The sequence below is a fragment of the Neofelis nebulosa genome, chromosome 4 (assembly GCF_028018385.1).
Source record: "Neofelis nebulosa isolate mNeoNeb1 chromosome 4, mNeoNeb1.pri, whole genome shotgun sequence".
NCBI lineage: Eukaryota > Metazoa > Chordata > Mammalia > Carnivora > Felidae > Neofelis > Neofelis nebulosa.
In genome coordinates, this window is record NC_080785.1 from 94768071 (window position 1) to 94790284 (window position 22214).

General features: G+C 41.6%; 1 protein-coding gene across 2 annotated transcripts in view; it reads right to left on the reverse strand.

The window, feature by feature from the left end:
* VPS41 (VPS41 subunit of HOPS complex) overlaps positions 1 to 22214 on the reverse strand; it is a 186033-nt gene that overhangs the window by 78317 nt on the left and 85502 nt on the right. The window contains exons 6-8 of one of the 2 annotated variants that reach the window (XM_058725448.1): positions 20512 to 20574; positions 18530 to 18595; positions 83 to 202 (exon numbers count right to left, since the gene is read on the reverse strand). In XM_058725448.1, the coding sequence (XP_058581431.1) occupies positions 83 to 202; positions 18530 to 18595; positions 20512 to 20574 (249 nt within the window). Of the gene's footprint in view, positions 1 to 82; positions 203 to 4408; positions 4509 to 18529; positions 18596 to 20511; positions 20575 to 22214 lie in introns of those variants that run through there. The other variant, XM_058725449.1, reaches the window with a different exon arrangement.

Below are 22214 nucleotides of genomic sequence, written 5' to 3' on the forward strand. Positions count from 1 at the left end.
TTTTTTCTTGGTCACAGCCCTCCTAATGTGGCTACTCTTCTGGCTTTGAAGAAGGATCTGGAAGATGAAGGTGTGCTTTTACCATATTATTGGCCCAAGCGATCAGATGGCCTCTCCACTTCACGCTCCGTATGTTCCCTTCCCCTTCGTGCAGAACACACGACTTCCATCTGCTCATCCAAGATCGTTCAAACAGCAGCAGCTATGGACAAATACAAAAACAGACTTTTAGAAACCAAGAAACATGGGGCGCCTGGGTGGCTCAGCTGCTTACGCTTCCAACTTCGGTTCAGGTCACGATCTCATGGTCCATGGGTTCGAACCCCACATGGGGCTCTGTGCTGACAACTCAGAGCCTGGAGCTGCTCCAGGTTCTGTGTCTCCCTCTCTCTGTGCCCCTCCCCCGCTCACACCTTGTCTCTTGCTCTTTCTAAAAGAAATAAACATTTAAAAAGAAAAAGAAAGAAAGAAACCAAGACGCATATACAAGATTTCTTTACTGGCTTCTTGTTGACAGTTTGCTTTGCCTGTCCACGGAATGTTGAAGTTAATACGAAGTTACGCCACTAGATGGCAGCAAAATACCAAAATTCATGGAGAAAAACACATTAGTCAGTCAAAAGATTTGTGTCACAGAAAGTTCTTCAAATATTGGCCAGAAATTAATTTATTTTGTAACTTGGGAAATCAAAACCTCATAATTTTTTCCTTGAAAGTAAGATATTAGTCACGGCTTAAACTGCAATCGTCAGAAGCAGCCTGTTTTTCATTTTACCCAAGAAAAAGAATTTAATAATGATGTTTGAACAGCAATTCATGTTATAAAATAAGACAAACTTGCTTTAGGATTAAACTTCTTTAAAAAGGTCATAGTTATCCAGGGTCTTTATTTTAAAGGGAAGAATCTATTTAAAAAAAAGAAAAAAGAAAAGAAAAGAAAAGAAAAGAAAAGAAAAGAAAAGAAAAGAAAAGAAAAGAAAAGAAAAGAAATCTGCTTGTGTGGGGATGGGAAGTTCCTGGCTGGCTCAGTCAGGGGAACACGCAACTCTTAACCTTGGGGTTCTAAGTTCGAGTCCCACCTTGGGTATAGAGACTGCTTAAAAATAACATCTTTAAAAAAAATCTGCTGGATAAATTTTATTGCCAAATATAACTGGGTAAAACCTCTAAGACTGGTAAAGACGTAGTTCTAGTAATTCAAGCATTATTAAGGGCTACAACACTTTTTCCTTGATGTATCCAGTTTAAATCCCTTAAGACATTTACACAATATAACTTAATGTAAAATTTATATAATACATAATTGACAACATATAACTTCGGACATGAAATCCTGAAGTAGATGTTTACCTTTTAAAAGAAATGCTGATGACAGATTCCATCACAGAAGTTTAAAAATTTCTATCTTTCGAGTAATTTTCTGTTTACCTTAGTGTATTCTGTGTCCCTTCCCACCCTTAAGAAGGAGGAAAATAGGAAACAGGAGAAAGAGAGTAAGTTCACATTTCATTTATATTTGTTACATACCTTTCTCAATAGGCTCCTATACTCAGAAGGGGCACACAAACACACACCCCAAAACCTTAAAATCAGATAAGCGTCCATCTTCACAAACGTGCCAGGAACGGTCTCTTTAAAATGACATAAATGTCTGAAGTTCTCTATTACCCATGCAAAAGAAAGGTGACCTCGCACGGTCCACAGTGGAGACTGGAGGTAGGGCTTTTACTGACCACATGGGGTCTAATATTCCCATCAGCTAGATACAGAAAAGCCTCCCCTAGGCTCCCAAAGATCTTCTCACCCATCCCGTCCTCTCCCAGTCCATGATCTAAGTAAGAAACCCCATCACCATGCCTCCCTGCTCCCAGTTAAAGACCCTGAGATCTGCCCTCTGTGATTCTGCCTCTTCCTCGGCCAGGATGTAAAAAAGAGCCGAGGAGGTCACTCGATGTGTTCAGGACTTTGTGACAGGGTTAAGTCTGGAATCTGAGAAAGGAGAAAGCCTGATCACATGGCTCCTGCTACACAGTCTGCTAAACACAGGCAGCTACGAACCATCATGTTAAACATGAGGAACTGAGATCACAATGCCTACCTTCCGTCTGTGGCCTGGTTCAGATGGAGGGGATTTTAAGCAGCGGGCTGAGCCCGGGGAGTACCCCATAACCACCTGATGGAAGGAATGGCTGGCTGGATGACAAGGAGGAAAGTGGGGTGCAGGCGGCATCACAATGCTCTCCCTCCAATCCCACCCAGAAGTGACCGACGTGGCACGAAAGGGGGACAATCTGCACCTGTGCTAGGAAAACTCAACATGCCCCAAACTTTAAATTAAGATTTCTGTAAAGTATGACAGAAATTAGACCCCGGTGAAGGCCAGGATTTATCCCATTTCAAGAAAATGCCCACCTGGGAAGCCGCTGGTAGGGGAGATACCAGCACACTCAGTGTATTGGGGTTGGGGGAACGGGGGTCACGGGGAAAATCTCACGCAGGGACACACAGGTTGCGGTCGACATTGGCAGTGGAACACAAGCAGCCACTCCTGCTGTCATCTGGGGACACAGCTGGGAAGAAGACAGCGACGCTGGCGACGGGGTGGGTGCCCACCCACGGCGGCGGGGCCATACGACAGGCGGGAACCACCTGCACAAACTTCAAGCTGCCTCAGTGAATACGAAGAGTAGGCTCTTAACGCATACGCCAGTTCCCTGCTGCACCAATAATTACACCCTTTGGTAGCCACTTCCCCGACAGACAATCGGGTTCCAGTCCAGGCAGACAGGAAACCATAAAACTTCCTTCTCCTGCCACGTCCAGATTCAGACCAATTCTCGCAAAATCTAAGACGTCCACAGCGACTTCAACTGTGAACACTGGGTATAGACTTCTCCCAGTAACTATGGACGAGAAAAAACCCCAACAAGATGGACAAATTCAGTACTCTAGGAAAGCAACGGGATTTGTCTAGGGAATAGGGGAAATGTCCCACTCCTGACTCCACACGAATGAGACTTTCCACCAGACAGACCAGGGCTTGAGAAGTAATTCTTCTTCTCGGGTGACAACAAAATTGAGCAAATGAACACCCGAGGATAAGAAGAACAGAACGAAGTGGAAATAAAAAAAATAAATGCTCAATACCCTCGAGTAAGGGAGGAAATCAAACGGCGACCAGGGCACTCTGGAAACGAGAATACAACTACTGTGCTGTGAACCTGAACTTTAGGGGATGCTAAGTTGTAAGCAAGGGAAAGTCCACAGCTCTACAAGTCAGTCATCTGCACATCGGCAAAAACAGATGTGCACGCGCTAGGTCAATGACAAAAGCAGAAATATTTTACTAGCAGATATAATAGGGGAAGCCACCTAAATGTAAAGATACATTAAGTTCCTGGATAAGAAGACTCAAAATCCTCACTGAAGAGCTTAAGCCTTACTAGTTAATCTGCGATTTTCATGGAAGCACAAAGAAACCCCCAAAGGAATGATTTCTAGAACTTCCAAAATGCTATCAATTCATTTGAAGATATGTGAGAATAATAGGAATTTTTTTTGTTTAAACTGGGCAACTTGTGGGTGGGAGAATGGGTGTTTTTATGAAATTCGCACTCAAAACAGTATAGCAATGATCCTAGAACTGACAGACGAAGTAAAAAGAAAAGGAAGAACTGATAAAGATGAATCGAAACAAGGAGGTCAGACCCTGGGCGGGGGCCGGGTGCGCACATATGCGCAGGGAACAGGGCGCCCTCAAACTACCCCGTGGTCATCTCACCCTGTTTCTGGAGGGTCCCTTAGCACTGGGGATTCAAAGCTTTAAAAAGGACCCCAAGAAGTTCATGCCTAGAAATTTCTGCTAAAAAGTGATCAGACAAGCGAATAAAGAAGTATGTCTAGTTCTTTGTAACAGCTAGAAATGCACTAACAACTGGGAAATGTTGGAGTAAATGTGGTGAAGCTAGATCACCAAAAAGTGTGTGTCCAGTTTTAAGTGATTTTATCGATGTACGCTTATTAATGTAAAAGGATGTTCAGGGCCGCCCATTAAATAAAAAAGCAGATTGCAAAACAGTATTAAACATGATGGCCCTTAAATACAAAATGAAGGTGTATCTGTATATTAAAACCTGAAGGATACAATACAAAGTAATCCTAATTAATTCTAGAAACAGGTGATAGGAGATTTATATTATTTTTATTATTCGGCATAGAACATGTGAATTAATTTTATGTTAATACATATGGGGATGAAAATCCATTCTCTTATTTTTATAATCGGGATGATTTCACAGGTAACAGTTGAAGCGAAACAGCATCAACAATTCACTGAAACTCAGAGAAGGAAGGAATTTGGAGTCACACTGAGTATGTAGTAGAATTAACTCACATGAAGTGTACCTACTTTTTCAATGAGGCATTAACTTTAGGAAACTGTTCATGAGATCTTGTTGCAATTCCAACCAAGATCCAAACTCACTCCAGCGGAGCCCTCTGTTGCTGGTGGGTGTGTTTTGGCTTCTGGCAGGAAGCTGAGGCCTGCGTACAGGGGCCTTCCTTTGTCTCCTGCTCTAGCTCCAAGGCAAACCTCCAGCAGAGGGCAGGAAGGAAAGGAGAGAAGGGAGAATTCTGAATCCAGTTGGTCTCCAGGTTGAGTCGGAGTTTACGGAGTTCTATTACGATAAACCTTGGGTACCCTGCTCTGACATGGGATCAAAGAAGCTTCTTTAATGATACTTTCATAGTGCAGATGGCACACGTCTGTGTTAACTGATGAGGGTTTCAAAAAAACAAACAAAAAGAAGGGTGGCGGGGGAGGCTAATATACTACCTACCTTCTGTAAAGGAAACACATTTTAACTCATTTGCATTACAGTTTTAGACACGATTTGTGTTCTTTTCTGATGTTCCTCAAATAGCTCAGTTTCAATCATTTTCTATTTTGTGGATGAAAAATAATAAATGATCTGTAAACAAACGGCCTTAAATATATACTAGAGAAGATCATCATTTAGGATTCTTTTTTTTTTAATTTTTTAAGTTTATTTATTTTGAAAGATACAGAGACAGTAGGAGTAGGGGAGGTACAGAGAGAGAGAGAGAGAGAGAGAGAGAGGGAAGGAGGGAAGGAGGGAGGGAGGGAGGGAGGAAGGGAGAGAGAGAGAGAGAGAGAGACACGGAGGGAGGGAGGGAGGGAGGGAGAGAGAGAGAATAGATCCCAAGCAGGCTCTGCACTGTCAGCACAGAGCCCAATGCGGGGCTCGAACTCACAAAACCATGAGATACATCATGACCTGAGCCCAAACAGAGAGTCAGACGCTTAACCGACTGGGCCACCCAGGTGCCCCCTTAGGATTCTTTCATAAGTCCTCCTCATTTCTTGGTTCTGTATACATTTTAGGGTCAGGCTGGTTCTATCACAGATAACAAATACCATACTGTGTCTTGTTGGCTGGGATTTACATATTTACTTTTCATCTCCCCAGGGCACTGCAAATGCAGCAGGGAAGTGGCCACACATGCCCTGCTAGATGCACAGGGCAAAGTAAGTATTAGATAGCGAGCAGGCTTCCCGCGCCCTGCCAAGTTTGCCTGCCCTGTTGCCTATGCACACAATGTGTTTGCCGCAAGAGGAGGCTACCTACATCACCCCCCAAACCCTCCAGTTACTCAGCCCATCGTTAGTGATGTCCCTAAGCTGTTTTGGACACAATGGCATCTGCCCTAACTTCTCAAACCTAAAGGAAAGAACCCTGTGACCGACTGATACACAATGAATACAGCCTCGATGGAACAAGTACATCCCTTGAGGAAAGGCTCAGTTATCCTGACTCTGTGTCCTGCGCCTGACACGTCAGTCCTGTTCCCTTTGCTCAATGCCAAAAGACGGAATTTGTGCACCTCTGATCACAAATTTGGGAGGTACTTGTTTATGAAAGACAGCAAGCACGCAAGCGTGAGTCGGGGAGAGGGGTAGAGGGGGATGGGGGGGGAGAGGGAGAGAGAGAGAGAGAGAGAGAGAGAGGAGAGGGAGAGAGAGAGAGAGAGAGAGGAGAGGGAGGGAGGGAGAGGGAGAGAGATAGAGAGAGAGAGAATCCTGAGCAGGCTTCACGCTCGATGCAGAGCCCCGAGGCAGGGTTCAATCCCATGACCCTGGTGTCATGACCTGAGCTGAAATCAGGAGTCAGAAGTTCAACCAACTGGGCTACCCAGGCACCACTGGCAAGTACTTTTAAGGTTAGTCTTCCTCTTCAGTTCAGCTGACTGCAATTCCTTTATTTCAGGGATGCCACTTGGCTTCTCACTGGGTCGCAACAGTAAGGATCTGAAATGTGTCTGTGCCCTGCTAAGGCTCTCCCCATCACCGCCAGGCCCTCTTCTCCTGGTTGGCTAGCCCTGGCCTGCTTCTCTCCTCTGAGTTACCTCCCCTGGTCCTTGAAGCACTTATTTCTGCCTTCCATCTCCACTCTACTTTCTTCCTCACTCATGAGTCCTCATTTCCAATCCATACGTAGTATAAAACCTTAAATGGCAGCTAGTAATTTACGAAGCATTCCCATTACCGTACTTTGAAACTCTCCCAGTACAACTAGGCAGTACATGGGGATTTGATTTGGATTCTATAGGGTACAGGGTTTCATACAGGCCAGAAAAGGACCAGACTATCCACTCTCCATTTGCTTTTATAATCCTAATCTATGGGAATTTCAAGCAGAAACACACTGCCTGGCAGGAATGCCAAGGAAAGTTCTGCTTCCGTGATATAAGGAAAGACAAGCTACTTTTCTTACAAATATTCTACACTAATTTAACTACAGCAAAACTATCTGCCTGTATTTCACTGACATTTAATAAAATCCATTTCTTTCTTCTAGTCATAAAACTGCCTAGAGACCTACTGAGCATGAATGTTCTACAAAGCATTTTAGAGGATGAGTCATCGAGTGAACTACCTTTAAAAGCAGCTGGTTAATTTATTTGGTTCATCTTCTGCATCCCATAATATTGAATTGTCATTAACACAATACTGAGAGCAATTTAAGCTCAATGGGAGCTAAGTACAAAGGAGAGGAAAAACTGTTTCCAAGAGGTCTCTTTTTTGTTGGAGAAAGTATTTTAGGGCTTTATTTCCCATAAATCCACATTCTGGCAGTCAGCACTCTCGGTACTTATATTTCAATAGGAGCCCTCACATCCTCAGCAATATACTTTATTCTCCTACGTTTTGTGCTGATAAATCTATCTAGTACTTTGCTACAGTACAGAGAGGTAAGGATGCACATCCTAGAATCTCCCACACACGGGGCGGGATTCCTATCGGGCTGTAATAAAGCCACCGATTCTGGCAACATAACACCCGTCATTACCCATCGCCCACTCTTCCCTGATGGAGGAAAAGGAGTGTGATTGGCCCCTTTTTAATCATCTTGTGATCTTTCAAGTATATAAATCACTTGACTCTTCAGGCTTCCTGAACACCAGCAGCAGTGCTTGCTTGGAGGCAGACGATGGTGCAGGGAAGAGTGGGCAGTGGGGGAAGCCCACGGGCAAGTCTTGGATGGCAGGTGCGTTCCTGCAGGAAAGACCGAGGCGCTTGGAGAAAACAGACTCCACAAAGATAAAATGCCCGATCACAGAGGGTGCTGGAGCTCGAGATAATAAAATTGAGGAATAAGGAAACAAAAGGAAAACTCAGCACGTTTAGGACATGCCAAATAAGACTGTCTCGGTAAAAATAGACAAAGGGCATAAGGATGGGCAGGACTTGTCACAGAAGGACTTAAAAATCCAAAGTTGGAAAAGATTAGGAATGAAATTCAAGAAAGCGGGGCGCCTGGGTGGCCAGTCAGTTGGGCATCCAACTTTGGCTCAAGTCATGATCTCACAGTTTGTGAGTTCGAGCCCTGCATTGGGCTCTGTGCCGACAGCTCCACGCCTGGAGCCTGCTTTGGATTCTGTGTCTCCCTCTCTCTCTGCCCCTCCCCCACTCATGCTCTGTCTGTCTGTCTCTCTCAGAAATATATAAACGTTAAAAAATTTTAATTCAAGAAGGCAAGTGAGAAAAAATTAGTGACCACAGAAAAGACCTGGGATGGTGTTTGGCTGCTGACAACAGAGAGGAGTCTTGAATCTGGATGGAGGTGGGAGACACCACCTCCTTCTGGCTTTGGCTCAGTACCAAAGTTTCAAACACACAGCTTTTCCCAAACACCATCAAGAAAGAACATAAAGCATGTGTGAAGACAAGGAGAATTTCCCAAATACAGTATTGCTTAAATTCAGTGGTTATTTTCTGGACAAGTTATAATCCCTCAATCTCCTTTCCCTAGAGGTAATTTAACATGTTTAAAAGAGGATAAATACAGGCCAAAACTGCTACCACAGAAAGTCTCAGGACACAGATTTCCAGAGCTTGCTTGATGGACCACTTGCTTTCAAGCAATGTCTGAGTAAATACGATGCCAGTGCAACACAGGTTCTGGGCAAGCCCCGTGAAGTTAACCAACCCTGTGAAAAGTGTGCAGACAAAACAACGTTCTGAAACTTAAGAAATACCATATCAAGACAAAATAACCGTCAATTTAGTGACCGAGAACTCCAAGCTATGGGTTCAATGAGAGAAAAAGAAGCAAAACACCAGAGGTACCACTTAGGGGCAGTTTCCTTTATATTAAAAAACTGGTGACGACAGACAGATATAGATCTGTGTATCCACCTCCCCATCTATATGGGTTCAGCAATCGACTGTGGCCAACACGTGAGGTAGGCTCCTACGTAGACCAACAATCTTCAATTTCTGCCTATGCCGATGCACAACTGCAAGTATGATTTTAAAAGTGAACAAAGGATTTTTAAGCAATGTTACCACTTAAGTCTTCCATTATGAGTCCCATGGTGGTTCATGCCAAACGCCTCGGGTCTGTATTTCGGTTTGCGGCTGTCTGAGGATACATTTCCCAGGGCTGGGTTCAAGGTTGGACCCCGTCAACAGCAGAGGAAACACAAAAGTCATCCACTGGGTCATTAAACTTGAATTAATGGTCTGCGCGACGCACAAGAACCTCTGATGTTAACTGTGCATAATCTCAATTACAGATGGCTGGAGGGAGAGCTTCGCGTGGTGCAGACAGGAAAAAGAAATACAAAACTGCCAAGCCTTGAGTAACAGAAAAAGGCACCCAAACACACACGTTCATGTATTTGAACAAGCACTTCACTCGATTCGAAGTAAAGCAAACAGGGAAGAAAAAAAATAAAGATGAACACCATCGGAGAAGAAACCAAGTCAAATGAACTTGCCTTTAACAGAGCACGTTGGTCTGTCCTTGACAGCCTCCATGCACGTGGCAGAGTTGATGGTTTGAGGGCAGACTCACATCTGTGGAGGAGCCTGTATGTGTCCTCTTTTTACAGACTTCAGTGTCTACTCTACAGTCTCATTATGACTCCTACATAATGCCTCCCTGGGAACAAGAATAATTATTCCGGATTTAGCCAAAGTTGGAGAAAAGGCTGCAGGCTATTCAGTAAGCAGCAATAATTTGTGCTCAAACTGACAATAAATATCAAATGGACAGTCTTCATTGTCCTGGCTTCTATGGTAATATTAAAAGCTGCCCCAAGCAAAGAATACAGTCAGACAAATCATAAAGGAAGATGTGTAAGTGGCCAGTAAATAAAAATGTTCAGAATCGCTAATAATACAAAGAAGTTACAAAAGAGAACAATGGACTATCTTTCTTTGTGTATCAAAACGGGTAAAGACAGTGTGGTGAAACAGGTAGGTACCAGCCGGTGTAAATGGTATGTTTTCTGGAATGCACTTTTACTTGGTGATATGCATCTGAAGCCTAAAAAATCATCATGACCTCTGACTCAGTAATTCCCATCTTGGGAATCAGTGCTAGGCAAAAATTAAAAAGCATAGCCGAAGTTCATGCCCAAAGATTTCTCACTTCATTACAGCACGATTTATGATGGCCAGAAACTGGATACAACCTAATGGTCCAAGAGTATGAGAATGGTTAAGAAAAATTAAACCTATTGATAGGATGGAATATTATATAACCATTAAAGAATGCTTGACTTAAGATTAGACTTCAACAATGTAGGGAATTTCATATGATTTGCAATGTTAAGTTAAAAAAAGATCCAAAATAGTAGAGATATGCATTCTTTTATTATTGCTTTTTAAAAAAAAATATTTATTTATTCTTGAGAGAGAGAGGGAGAGAGAGAGAGAACGTGAGCAGTGGAGGGGCAGAGAGAGAGAGGAAGACACAGAATCTGAAGCAGGTTCCAAGGCTCTGAGCTGTCAGCACAGACCAACTTTGGGCTCAAACTCACAAAAGGTGAGATCATGATCTGAACCAAAGTCAGACACTTAACTGACTGAGCCACCCAGGTGCCCCTATTACTTTTTCTTATTATAAAAGTAATGACTATTTTCTTCAAAAAAAAAAAAAAAAGGCAGAAAATGCCAATGAAGGCCAAAAAGAACATTTATAATCCTGCCCAGACATTGTTAATGTGAATATTACTAGTATTGCTAATATTTCATATATAGCTTTCCTACTGCTACAAAAAAAAAAAAAAAAAGAATCAGAGTATACATATATTTTTGTAAAGTACCTCAATAGAAGCAATCTAGCAAACATTGGGCATTTTAATTTTGCAACAGAGAGAAAAGCTGACATCCGGAGCCAGCCAAGCACTCATGGCTGGGCCCCGTGCTCTCTGGGCGAACGGGAACAATCTCACAGAACACCAACATCAGATCAGGCCTTGTAACCATGAAAGATCAGGACAAAACCACAACGACTCCATAACCATGTCTGAACACAGACAAAGTAGGAACATTTTCCAACCACATCAGTGATCAAACGTGTCCCTATCCTGGCTAAAATGAGACGCTGCTGTTTCTTTACCAGTTACATTTTTAGCCTTGATTCTTTCCTCCTCCTAGATAAGATTTATTAACATACCCAATGGGAGAATGACTCTTGCTTCCTGACAGCATCCAATCTAGAGCAAAGCCCAGATCCCCTCTCGCCAACCCCAGCCCTAGAATTCCTTCTTTCTGACACCCTCTTCCTCACAACCCACAGTCGTACACTTGGTTCCTCTGCTTGCAGGGCACTGACACAGCTCAGACACTATTGTTAGACATTTCTTTTGCTCCAATTTTCACTGTTACAAACATCAAAGAATCGAGGCTGAAACCGAATTGGAAAACTGAAAGGAAACAAACAACAGGGGGAGAAAATACAAAGGCAAAGGAATGCAAAATTACCCCAAAATTACAGGGATACATACATACATATATACATACACATTCTTCCCACCCAAAAGACTTAGAATCCTCCTTTTCCTACAAAATCACCATTCTGATTCATGGTCTAATGGTTTAGCTGCTCTCCACCAACAGCGTTCCTCCTATCTACTTTTGGAAATGCCCCCACCATTCTTAAAATCCAGGACTGTGTATTCACGGCTCCTAACGTGGACCATGACACAAAGTTGTGCTCAAGAAGCACATTCAAATCAAACAGTCCTGTGAAATGACTATGATTTACTTTGTACTGGTGACACCGACCCGCAGTAGTTGCAGTTATGACCCCTTGCTTTAATAGCCTGATCTTAAAAAAAGAAAACAAACAAACAAACAAACAAAGTTAATGACAGTGTTTGTACAGCTATATACAGAAGGAGAGGGACGGACAGACAACACCTCTCAGTGTTAACAACAGTCAACTGGTATTAAACCCTAGGAGAAAATGAGCAATCTGAAGTAGGAAATTATTCTTACAGAATCATTAACTATTCAAAATACTTAAGAAAAGTCACAGCACTCTCAACATGCAAAGGAAGATATTTTCAGCAAGAAGCAAAAGATGGTTTGATTGCTCCAGGAAGACAGATGGTAAGCTTCACATCCGAATTCAGGGGGAGGCTGCAAACAATATGGAAATATTACATTGGGAAAAGTGAGCTGAATTCATTAAAGAAAAAAGGCTTCTATTGTCAACGGGCTTTTGATGGCTATGAAACAAGAGAAATCGCTGAAGAAATTAAAATTGCCATGGATCCATCCCAAAGACTTCGGGAATGCTTCATGTTGACATCAAAAAAGCAATTAGTATTTGAGACAAACGAACTTGACTTTTTAAAGCACTGAAGAATGTCTATTTTTGACACTGAACTGATTTCTCTTTTTAAGAACCGGATTTCTATTTGTGGCTTCAGCCAGTTCAGTACATGAAGAAAAACCCACCCAAACACCTTTTGCAATATAGCTGTAACACAACTTGGTGTTACATACCTAAAAAATGTTTCTGAAGGTTATACTTGTGCTGTACTTCCTATTAATGGGTGGCTTTTAATCAATTTTGGTATTATTTAGGGCATGAAATGAATTTCTAGTAATGGAACCGCAATTTATACCCTAGTACTTGAAAAATGAAGGTATCTCTGTATAATGGATCCACCTGCAACCACCAGGATGTAACGTTTGCATACAGAGCCATCTGACCACCTGTGAAGGATCATCCTGGAGATCCACTGGACAGCAGGCCAAGCAGGATAACTGACAGTCTAATCCCTTCTGGCCCCAAGAACCCCTGCTCCAACCTGAGCAGAAGACAGGAAACACGGAAGGAACCACCTCTCCATTTCACCTGGAGTGTTTCCCTGGGCTGTCAGGATTCTAAAAAGATCTGCATTAGTACAAAAGGCTCCTCTACTGAATCCCCTTCCAGAAAGGAGTCAGAGTGCAATCTGGGAAAAAAAAAAAAAAAAAAAAAGAATGCCATCTGAGTTTGCAGATCACTGTTGGAAACTTCCAGAAGTTAACTGATGCTACCATCTCTGTCCTTCACGTAAAATCTGCCAGGAGCCTTCAGCCCTGAACAGTGAAGTGCTTCTCCTCATTTCACCGCACACAGACCCTTTCTTCGTTTGCTGACTGACATTTTCTAGCTTACAAAGCAACCTGTCCCTGCGGCCAGGTCCCTTCATTCCACCCTGCCGCCACGCCAAACAGCTGACTATCTCGTTTCTAAAAATGAGCTCGGCTGCAAACAGCATCGTGAAAATTTAATAATTTGTCAAAGCGGCAGAACCAACTATTACGAAGTGTTATTTCAGAGTTCAAAGGTAAAGGTCACAGGAAGCTAAAATTTATCTGCTGACAGAGAAAGCTGAGCAATTAAAAAAAAAACACCTAGGTAAGAGCTGCTTGGCAGACTTATTTCTAAACTAGAAACCTCATTGCTATGCTCATGTATTGGAATTTTGGCGACACAAGAGGTTACACTTAAAAAAGAAATCCACAGGTTCACAAGTTTGAAAGCTCTCTCCCAATGGCACTTTTAAGAGATGTGCTTTTTCTTCTCCCCCGCCTTTTTCTTTTCCCAACATGGAAACAAAACAGAATTTAGAATAAGCTTTTTATGCTCATGTGTCAAGCAGCAGAGTCCATAAATCCAGCTATGGCATTCAACTACTGAGAAGTTACCTTGAAAACCTAAAAATAAAAGTTTATGCCAGACAGAACTATCGCTTCCTCTTCCTAGTCCCTGGTGGATAAGGAGCTATCTCTAAAGACCTCAAAAGCTAGAACCTTAAAAAGGAAATATCAACAAATGTGTCAAACTACAGCCTCAAGTTTTTTTCTGCTACATTGCTGTTCTGCAGGGCCGTCCTGAACTGCACGTTCTAATTACTTGAAGAAACGTTTTTACAGGAATCAAGATTTTTAATAAAATCAGAACTAAAATATTACATGAGAAGTGTCTTCATTATTCTTACCAATGTCTCATTGTAGGGCTTCCACTTACTTAATTTCACTTCTCGAGTCTCCGTGCCACGCTCACCACTGTTTACGGAAGGTCTCAGGTGATTCCAAGATTCCTTTAGCTGTCAGTCTAAGGAAGATCAGGGTTCTTAAGGGTTAAGAATGCCTTTCCTCCACACTCCACCTTCATCCGGCTAGAATAATTTCTCTTTTAAAGGTGGAAGGTCATAACCTCTCAGTTACATGATACTTGTCTTTACTCTCTTTTCTCTCTATAGGATCTGCTATGTGTTCTAAACGGAGAGGTCTCAATATCTACAATATATGATCACTGCAAGGTCATCACCATTTGCTCAGTGCTGGACTCTTCAAACTTGCTCTGCTTAGTTTATGGTGCTAGTTGAAACTGCACTTGGAAAGATCAGAGTTGCAACTGGGCCAATGTTGTCCTGTTTTTCTCATTTTTCAAAGGTATAAAATGCCATAACTTGGTTATATTAAAAAAAAAAAAAAAAACAGATCCTTCTAAAAACTTGCCAACACTTTCAAAATGGAAATGATCATTTCATAGTAGTGCCCCCCCCTTTTTTTTTTTAATTTTTTTTACATTTGTTTATTTTTGAGAAACAGAGTGAGACAAAGCGTGAGTGGGGGAGGGGCAGAGACGAGAAAGAGACACAGAATCTGAAGCAGCTCTGAATAAGCGGTCAGCACAGAGCCTGATGCGGGGCTTGAACCCACTTACTGTGAGATCATGACCTGAGCCGAAGTCGGACGCTCAACCTACTGAGCCACCCAGGTGCCCCAATAGTGCCCCCTTTTTAATGTCACCTTCTCAAGGCCTTTTTCTTAGTTTTTAAAATCAAGGATATATTCTTTAATGAAATTAGAAATATTTCCTGAAATGTTTTCAACCTAATAAGTGTATTTTACAACAAAGCACACCAATGCCAAAACCATGCAGCATAAGGGATCTTAAAAATTGCATACCATGCACACAGAGGAGGAAATCCCTCTAGAGATTTCTGCAAACTGCACCAAAGTGGTGCACATGATGGAAATCCCTAGTTATTTAACTGTGTACAAAGATATCATTATAGTTTATTGAATAAACACTACTTTTTTACTGCTTAATACATATTTATATAAGAAACTTAAGGAATCCAGAGAAATCAGTCAATAGTGTGTATGTTACAAGTCCCTGAATGGAAGATACATTTACATAATAATGTTTAAGCCTCTAATATACATAGGAGAAATTATGATGGCTTTTTAAAGAGAGAGAACTCAAAATCAAAATGTTTTAAGAGCAGCTAATTTGTTTATCATCTCATAAATAATCTCAGCAAAATTAGGGATTCTAAAACCTAAATTGGCACAAGGATAAATATACAGATTGATAAAACTCAGTCAAGAAATAAATTCTAACATTTACGGTTAACTGATTTTTGACAGAGGCCAAGACAACGGCAACAGAATAACTTTTTCAACAAACGAGGCTGGGACTACTGGACATCCATTTATTTGCAAATAAATGAATTTGGACCCCTACCTCCTACCATACATACAATTAACTCAAATTCTAGACCTAAATTTAAGAGTTAGAACTATGAAACTCTTAGGAAAAAAAAAAACACAGGCATAAATCTTCATGACCTTGGATCAGGCAATAATTTCTTAGATACAACACCAAAAGCATAAGTGTCAAAAACAAACAAACAAACAAACAAACAAAGTGTGTGTGTGTTGGGGGGGGGTAGTTAATGGAACTTCATAAAATCTAAACTTTGGTACCTCACAGGATGCCATCAGTAATGTGAAAAGACAGTTCATAGACTAGGAGAAAATATTTGCAAATCATATATCAATAAAGGACATGTATGAACAATACATAAAAATATTTTCTGCATGTATACACAAAAACACATATCCCAATCAAAAAATGGGCAAAGAATCTGAAGAGAGAGTTCTCCAAAGAAGATATGCAAATGGACAAATAAGCACATGAAAACCATCAGTCATTAGGAAAATGGAAATCACAACAAAACAGTGACATACTACTTCACACCCAGTTGGCTAGAATCAAAAAGATAAAAGTGAATGTTGGTGAGAATGTGGAGAAACTGAAACCTTCATGTATTACTAATGAGAATGTAAAATGGTGCAGCCACTTTGGAAAAGTTGACAATCGAACTGTGTGCTTGAAACTGGTAATTTTATGGTATGCAAATTATATATCAATAAAGCTGTTAAAAACCTAAAACAAATTGATTAAATATCACTTACAATGGCATGTGTAATCATAGTATTCTTCACATCAAAATATAACATATACTTTTGTCAACCCCAATATACTGAGCCCTTGACACATTAACACTTTTAATTTAACACATTAACCATGATAGCCAAAGAGATGAACCAAACCCCTGATGTTCTTGCCTGCTCAGCATCTGGCAAATTCTAATTACACAGCCCATCACAGCCCAAATCACTCTATCTGCACTTGGAGGTTGGACTAGACACTAGGGTGTCTGCAGGATGCTTACGTATCTACTCAAGGAGCTCTGGCCCAAACAGCCACAGTCACACTATCCTTCCTACAGATGCTTAAGTAGAAGGATGAAGAGTATGTGATTGGCACAGTTCACCCAGGCATCCTACAGGTTGGCAAAACATCCATGTAGCAAGACAACTGTGGCAGACTTGATGAGACCACAGGTATCCCTCACAGTATAAAAGCAACTATTAATTAAGCTTCACGAATAACCTGATCATTAAGTACACAAATTAACACAGAAAAATTCCACCTTCAGAGTTTGAGTCCTACCATTTGGACATCACCACTCCTATTATCTCTGATGTGTTCTTTCATACCAAGACCTCCAAGAAATAGGAGACAAGTGTGAACTTCCTAACTCCTAAAATTGGAAACTGGAACACAAAATTGCATTCTACACTAGGAAAATACTCACGCCAAAGTGATTTATCAATTTTAAGTATCTGAGGGATTATTATTAAGAAGGCAGATGAAGCAGATTCTGCAGCCCCAGCCAAAATGCAGACTGAAGCCTAGGGAGAGAATCTGAGGCGGCACTACAGAAGTAAACCACTCTGTGATTTTTTCTGAACTGTGAGACAGTAAAAGTTTGTTGTTTTAAGCCACTTAAAAAACAAACACCCAAAAGAATACTCAGCATTTTTTATCCCCATTGAGTTTTAAATACAAATGTGTGGGTTTAAATTATAGCTTAATGAATTTATGCTATATCTCACCCAAAAATTTTTAACTAGAGAAGTATTTCATAAAGAAATACTTTAATAGAGGAATTTTAAAGCTGCTCCTTCCTGAGGTCAGCAAAGACAAGTAAGATAGTTTTTTGTTTGTTTGTTTGCTTTGTTTTGTATTGTTCAGGAGTGAATCAGCTGCAGATCTAAGCTAAAGAATGTTAGATTAAATCCGTAATTCCCACTGGTTGATCCCATATTTTTATGTGAGGCTAATGAGGGTACAGCCTAAGGATAATGATGAACTGGAGAGGGCGGGAGCTGGCAAGCTGGCTGGCTCACAACCAGAAATCAGAGCTGGTGCAATGCTGGCTTCATGCGGTGGGATGGAATTGGGGATCTACGGGACCCGTCACTCGGCCACGATGATGAGCTAAAACCAGGGCTTGAGAAATGCTGGGTATGGACCAGGATGCTTTCCTGCCCTATCAGTCTAGGAAGCAGCAAAACCAGGGGAAAACAACAGACAACTACCATGAAACTCTCAAAAAACCTCTGGTGGCTGTGCCTCACGGTGCCATTCCGTAGGCGTGCACTACAACGGAAATAACTGCAAGACTACCTCATCATCACTGAGCTCGAAACTGCGTATGAAGTTAATATTCACTGTTTCAGTACAATGACAGTGTTTTGTTATAAAAATGGTTAAAAAATACCACTGGTTAATAAAAACCAGAAGATGATTAACTTGATTTGTTCCATAAGCAGAAAGATTCTTTAATTTTAGAATTTACTATGTCTGTAAACAAACATGTAAACATATACAAGGACTATTTCACTCCCTTATTTTTAAAACAGCACTAAGATCATGAAATATGTCAGAAACAGGTCAGTAAAGAAATAGCCATAATTGTTCTAAAACTTTACAGAGACCGATGTGGGGCTCAAACCCACAAGCTGTGAGATCATGACCTGAGCTGAAGTCAGATGCTCAACCAACTGAGTCACCCAGGTGCCCCATTTCTTTTTGTTATTTTTAAATGCTACCTCCTTTTTTGTGGAAGGGACATTTCAAAGCACTAGGCAGTTCCAGTAACAGCTCTCTCTTTCCTTTTGTTTTTATGTTTATTTATTCACTTTTGAGAGGTGGGGGCAGAGAGAAAGAGAAGCCCAAGCAGGCTCTGCGCTGTCAGCACAGAGCCCAACATGGGGGCTGTGAGATCATGACCTGAGCAGAAATCAAGAGCTGGATGCTTAACTGACTGAGCCAGCCAGGCACCCCTTTTTTTTTCTTGCCCTTTACCTACTACAAAGGAGTATCGTGACAGGCATGAATCACATCTCCCCAGAGAGATGATGGGCTTAGAATTTCACCCCATCGGTCTTTCTCACAATTCCTCCTACTGAATAGTCAGATGTTAAAAATATTACAGATAAATTAAAAAGCACACAGAATCTCCACCCCCTACCCCAAGACGGCATGTGACGGTAGACCAAAGCATTTACCTTCTTCCCTCCAGTCACGAATTGCTTGCAGCTGGTCCTCACAAAATGCGGGTTCACAGCAATGATCTACAAGGAACAAGGACCCATCACTGGTTAAGGAGCCACTGTTAACGCACAGAATGAAAACCAACCCACAGAATGAAAACCCTTTATGTATTATAGGCAACAGGATCTAAAACTTATCCTGAGATCTAGGTAAGAAGTGGTCTCTTCAGGCAACAGTCTGCAACTGAGGACATCGGAGTTTTTGCTCTTCTGGAAAGCCAGGTGAAAGCTAAAAGACAGAAGTGAGTTCGTTCTAGTTTCTGGCTGCGTGAGGACTCTCTGAGTGCACATCTCCTCTTTAGGGTCAACCGAGGCAGCAAGAGCTCACAAATGTTTGTAACTGAACACCATGAGCTGAAGAAACCCAGAGAGAGAACCCAGCTGTCTCCTTGTTCGGGATGCCCACCAGTGATTTGAGGGAACCAAGTGGAACAGGTGGGGCAACGCAGCCTCAAAGGCATTTAGGGTCGTCACAGCAAGCCTCCGTCAGTGGGAGACAACGGGGCTGCAGGACCACACTTACAGAGCTGACCGTGCAGGACATGCCCCTTTCCCTGCAGCCGAAGTTCCTCATTTGCTCTCCACTAAGCCAGTCCCCCAGTTAGCTTTTAACTGGATGAGATTTTGAATGATGGTTTCATCTTACTCAACGAGTATCAACTTTGTGTTTTTAGGGCCAGTCTCTACCCTGCGCTCTGCACTCACATCTCCAACACCTCCACACCGTTTCCACCAGATACACCGCGGTTATCTGAACTCAAGACCAAATTAGCAATGTCCTTATTCAAATCATCCCTTCTTGCAAGTGGTGGCATCGCCACACACCACGGCCAGAGCCAAGGGCCAGCTCCTCCCTCTCTCGTCACCCCATCCAACCCAACACGAAGGCTTGCGAAGTCTACCTCCTAAAGGCTTTCCGCCTTCATGTCTTCGACTCCACCTTGAACGCTCCTGACTGCTCCTGTCACTGAGACCCCGTGATGCCCTGTCTCCAGGACAGCATGAGCCTTCTAAATTGCCTTTTGCCTGCAATCCCTCTCCTGCTTAAATCACCCTTCACTCCGGCAGAGCTGCCTTCCTAAAACACACATCAGATCCTATCTCTCCTTTACCTGTTGATCAATAAGTGTTTGAATAAACAAGTGAAAACAACGAATGACCTCTTCCTTCAACAACTCTAATCGTCACTTTAAGGGCCATAACTGTTATCTAAGACTGTTCCTCCTGCCTCGCGCGCCTATCAGCCCTCCAATCTATACTGTATATAGTCGCCGTATTAATTTTCCTTAAGCTTAGCTCAGTTTATGTCACTTCTCTGCTCTTACACATTCAATAATTTCTCCTTATCTACCACACAGAGTCCAAATTCCTTTGCCTGAAAATACAGCCAGCCCCAATCTGCCTCTATGGCTCTCCTGCCAAGTCCGTGTTTTATGCGCCATCTAAACGAGGCCATTTTTGCCACTTCCTGAACACAACTTGAACTTTCTGCCCTCTCCGTTTGTATTATATCATTCTTCCACATGGAAAGCCAGCTTCTCTGTCTGCCCTGTCCATTTCTTAAAGCTCACTCAAACATCACGCCCCCTGTGAAGCCATCACCACCAAGAACAGCTAGAAGTAACTTCTCTCGGCTTTGGACTCCTTAATATTGTTTTTACCACTTTGGGTCATTAACGACAGACTGGGTGTTTGTATGTATCATCTCACTCACTACAAAAAAAAAAAAAAATTCCTGAGGACAGCCTGAGATCACAGTCACATAAGACACATCCTATGCTCTTCTAATACCATCAAATAGTATCTAGTACATTCGAAGTGCTGAAGAGACGCTCAGTGATGAAATTGATGGGAGACAGATAGTGCTCAAAGTATTATAATCCTTATGGCTTTGTTGAGAAAATCCTTAGAAAAATTAAAACTTACTGAATACTTACTTTAATGGGACAGTCAAAAGTCTCATGAAATTCTTCTCCAGAATATAGTCCAAACACCTGCACCTAAAAAATAAAATGGATCCGGTCAGTTCACCAGGACGGCAACAAAGAAGGCTGCTGAGTCAGTGAGAACACATACTATTGATTAACAAAAAGTAGAATGTTTAATAATCTAGGGCCCTTGTGATCTCTATCAAATATCCAATGAAAACAATTCTATCAGGGTGGGAGTACTCCAACGCAATTAAGCTTTCATAAGCATCTCGTGGACACAGTTCCCTTTACTCACCACAAATTTAATTTATTAAAGGGATGCCAACTTTTAAAAATGAAATAGTTATGAATCATTTATTAATATTCTTTTATGAACTTCCATAGGCTATCCCTAAAGGAACTGTTTTCTTCCTTTTCCTGAAGGAAATAGGTGCTTCTTTTTTGAGTCATACATACATAAATCAAACATGCAGATCAATGTGGCAAGAGATTAGGTGATCTGCACTTCATTTATAATCTTATGTTGAATCTACTGAGAGTGTATAAATGTAAGATTTAAGTTTCTACTTATCACTGCCTCCCTTGAAGTTGCTCGAGACTACCGTACTTTATTCATACTTAATCTCCTTTCTGAGTGGTTTACTTAAAAACTGATTAATATCCATACCGCAAAGGGTGCGGATCACAAATTTACAGCTTGACAAATTTTTTCGACGTAAACATACCCCTCCAGACACCATCCAGATCAAGAGGCAGAGCCCAAGAAGCACTTTTGTGTTCCTTCCCATTTAGTAACACCTTCACAAATTAACCACTACCCTGAAATCTATCACCACAGAGAAGCTGTCCTGATGTTTGAAGTTTTTATAAATACAATCAAACTATTTCACTGGCTTCTTTCTCAACATCTTCCTTGTAACATGTGTCCAGACTGTTGTGGATAGCAGTGCCTGGTTGTCTGCCATTGCCATATAGTATTTCAGTGTGTGAATACACCACAATACATGTATCTACCGTTTGTTGATCCTTTGGGTTGTGTCCAGATTGGGGCTATTATAAATAAGCTGCACGCAATGAACACTCTTTACAAATTTTTTGGTGCACGTAGGTACACATTTATGAAGGGTATACGTAAGTAGGAATGGAATTGTTGCCATAGGCTATGCATCTGTTCACTTTTAATAAACAGCCAAACCATTTCACAAAGTGGTTCTGATCAATTTACACTCTTACCAAACAGGGCTTAAGATTCCAGGAGCTCTCAAACACTTGGAGCTGTTAGGGGCACTTAGAACTATTTCCCAACACTTGGGATGTGTGCACTCTGTGTCCAGTCTCTAGAAGAGTGGTATTATTTTTTTCTTTAATTTTGTAAGGATTCACTGGTGAAGCTATCTAGGTTGGATGGCTCTATGTGAGAAAATAATTACACATCCAAATGCTTAAACAGTGATAAAACTATTCAGACTTCTGATTTCTTGTTTTCATCTTAGTAAGTTGTGAGTGGTTCATTTTTGCAAGTTCAAAGAGGAAAACTTACTCACGATATAATTATTGGAAACAAATTCATTCGGTAAGAGATAAAATTTTCAGGACACTCATTTTGGGCCTACTGTTTTTTATAACCTGTGCCAAGTATGTTATTTGGGTTCCAACAACAGCATATGGTATGATATGACAGAGATGGAATTGGATTTACCCTGAGGTAG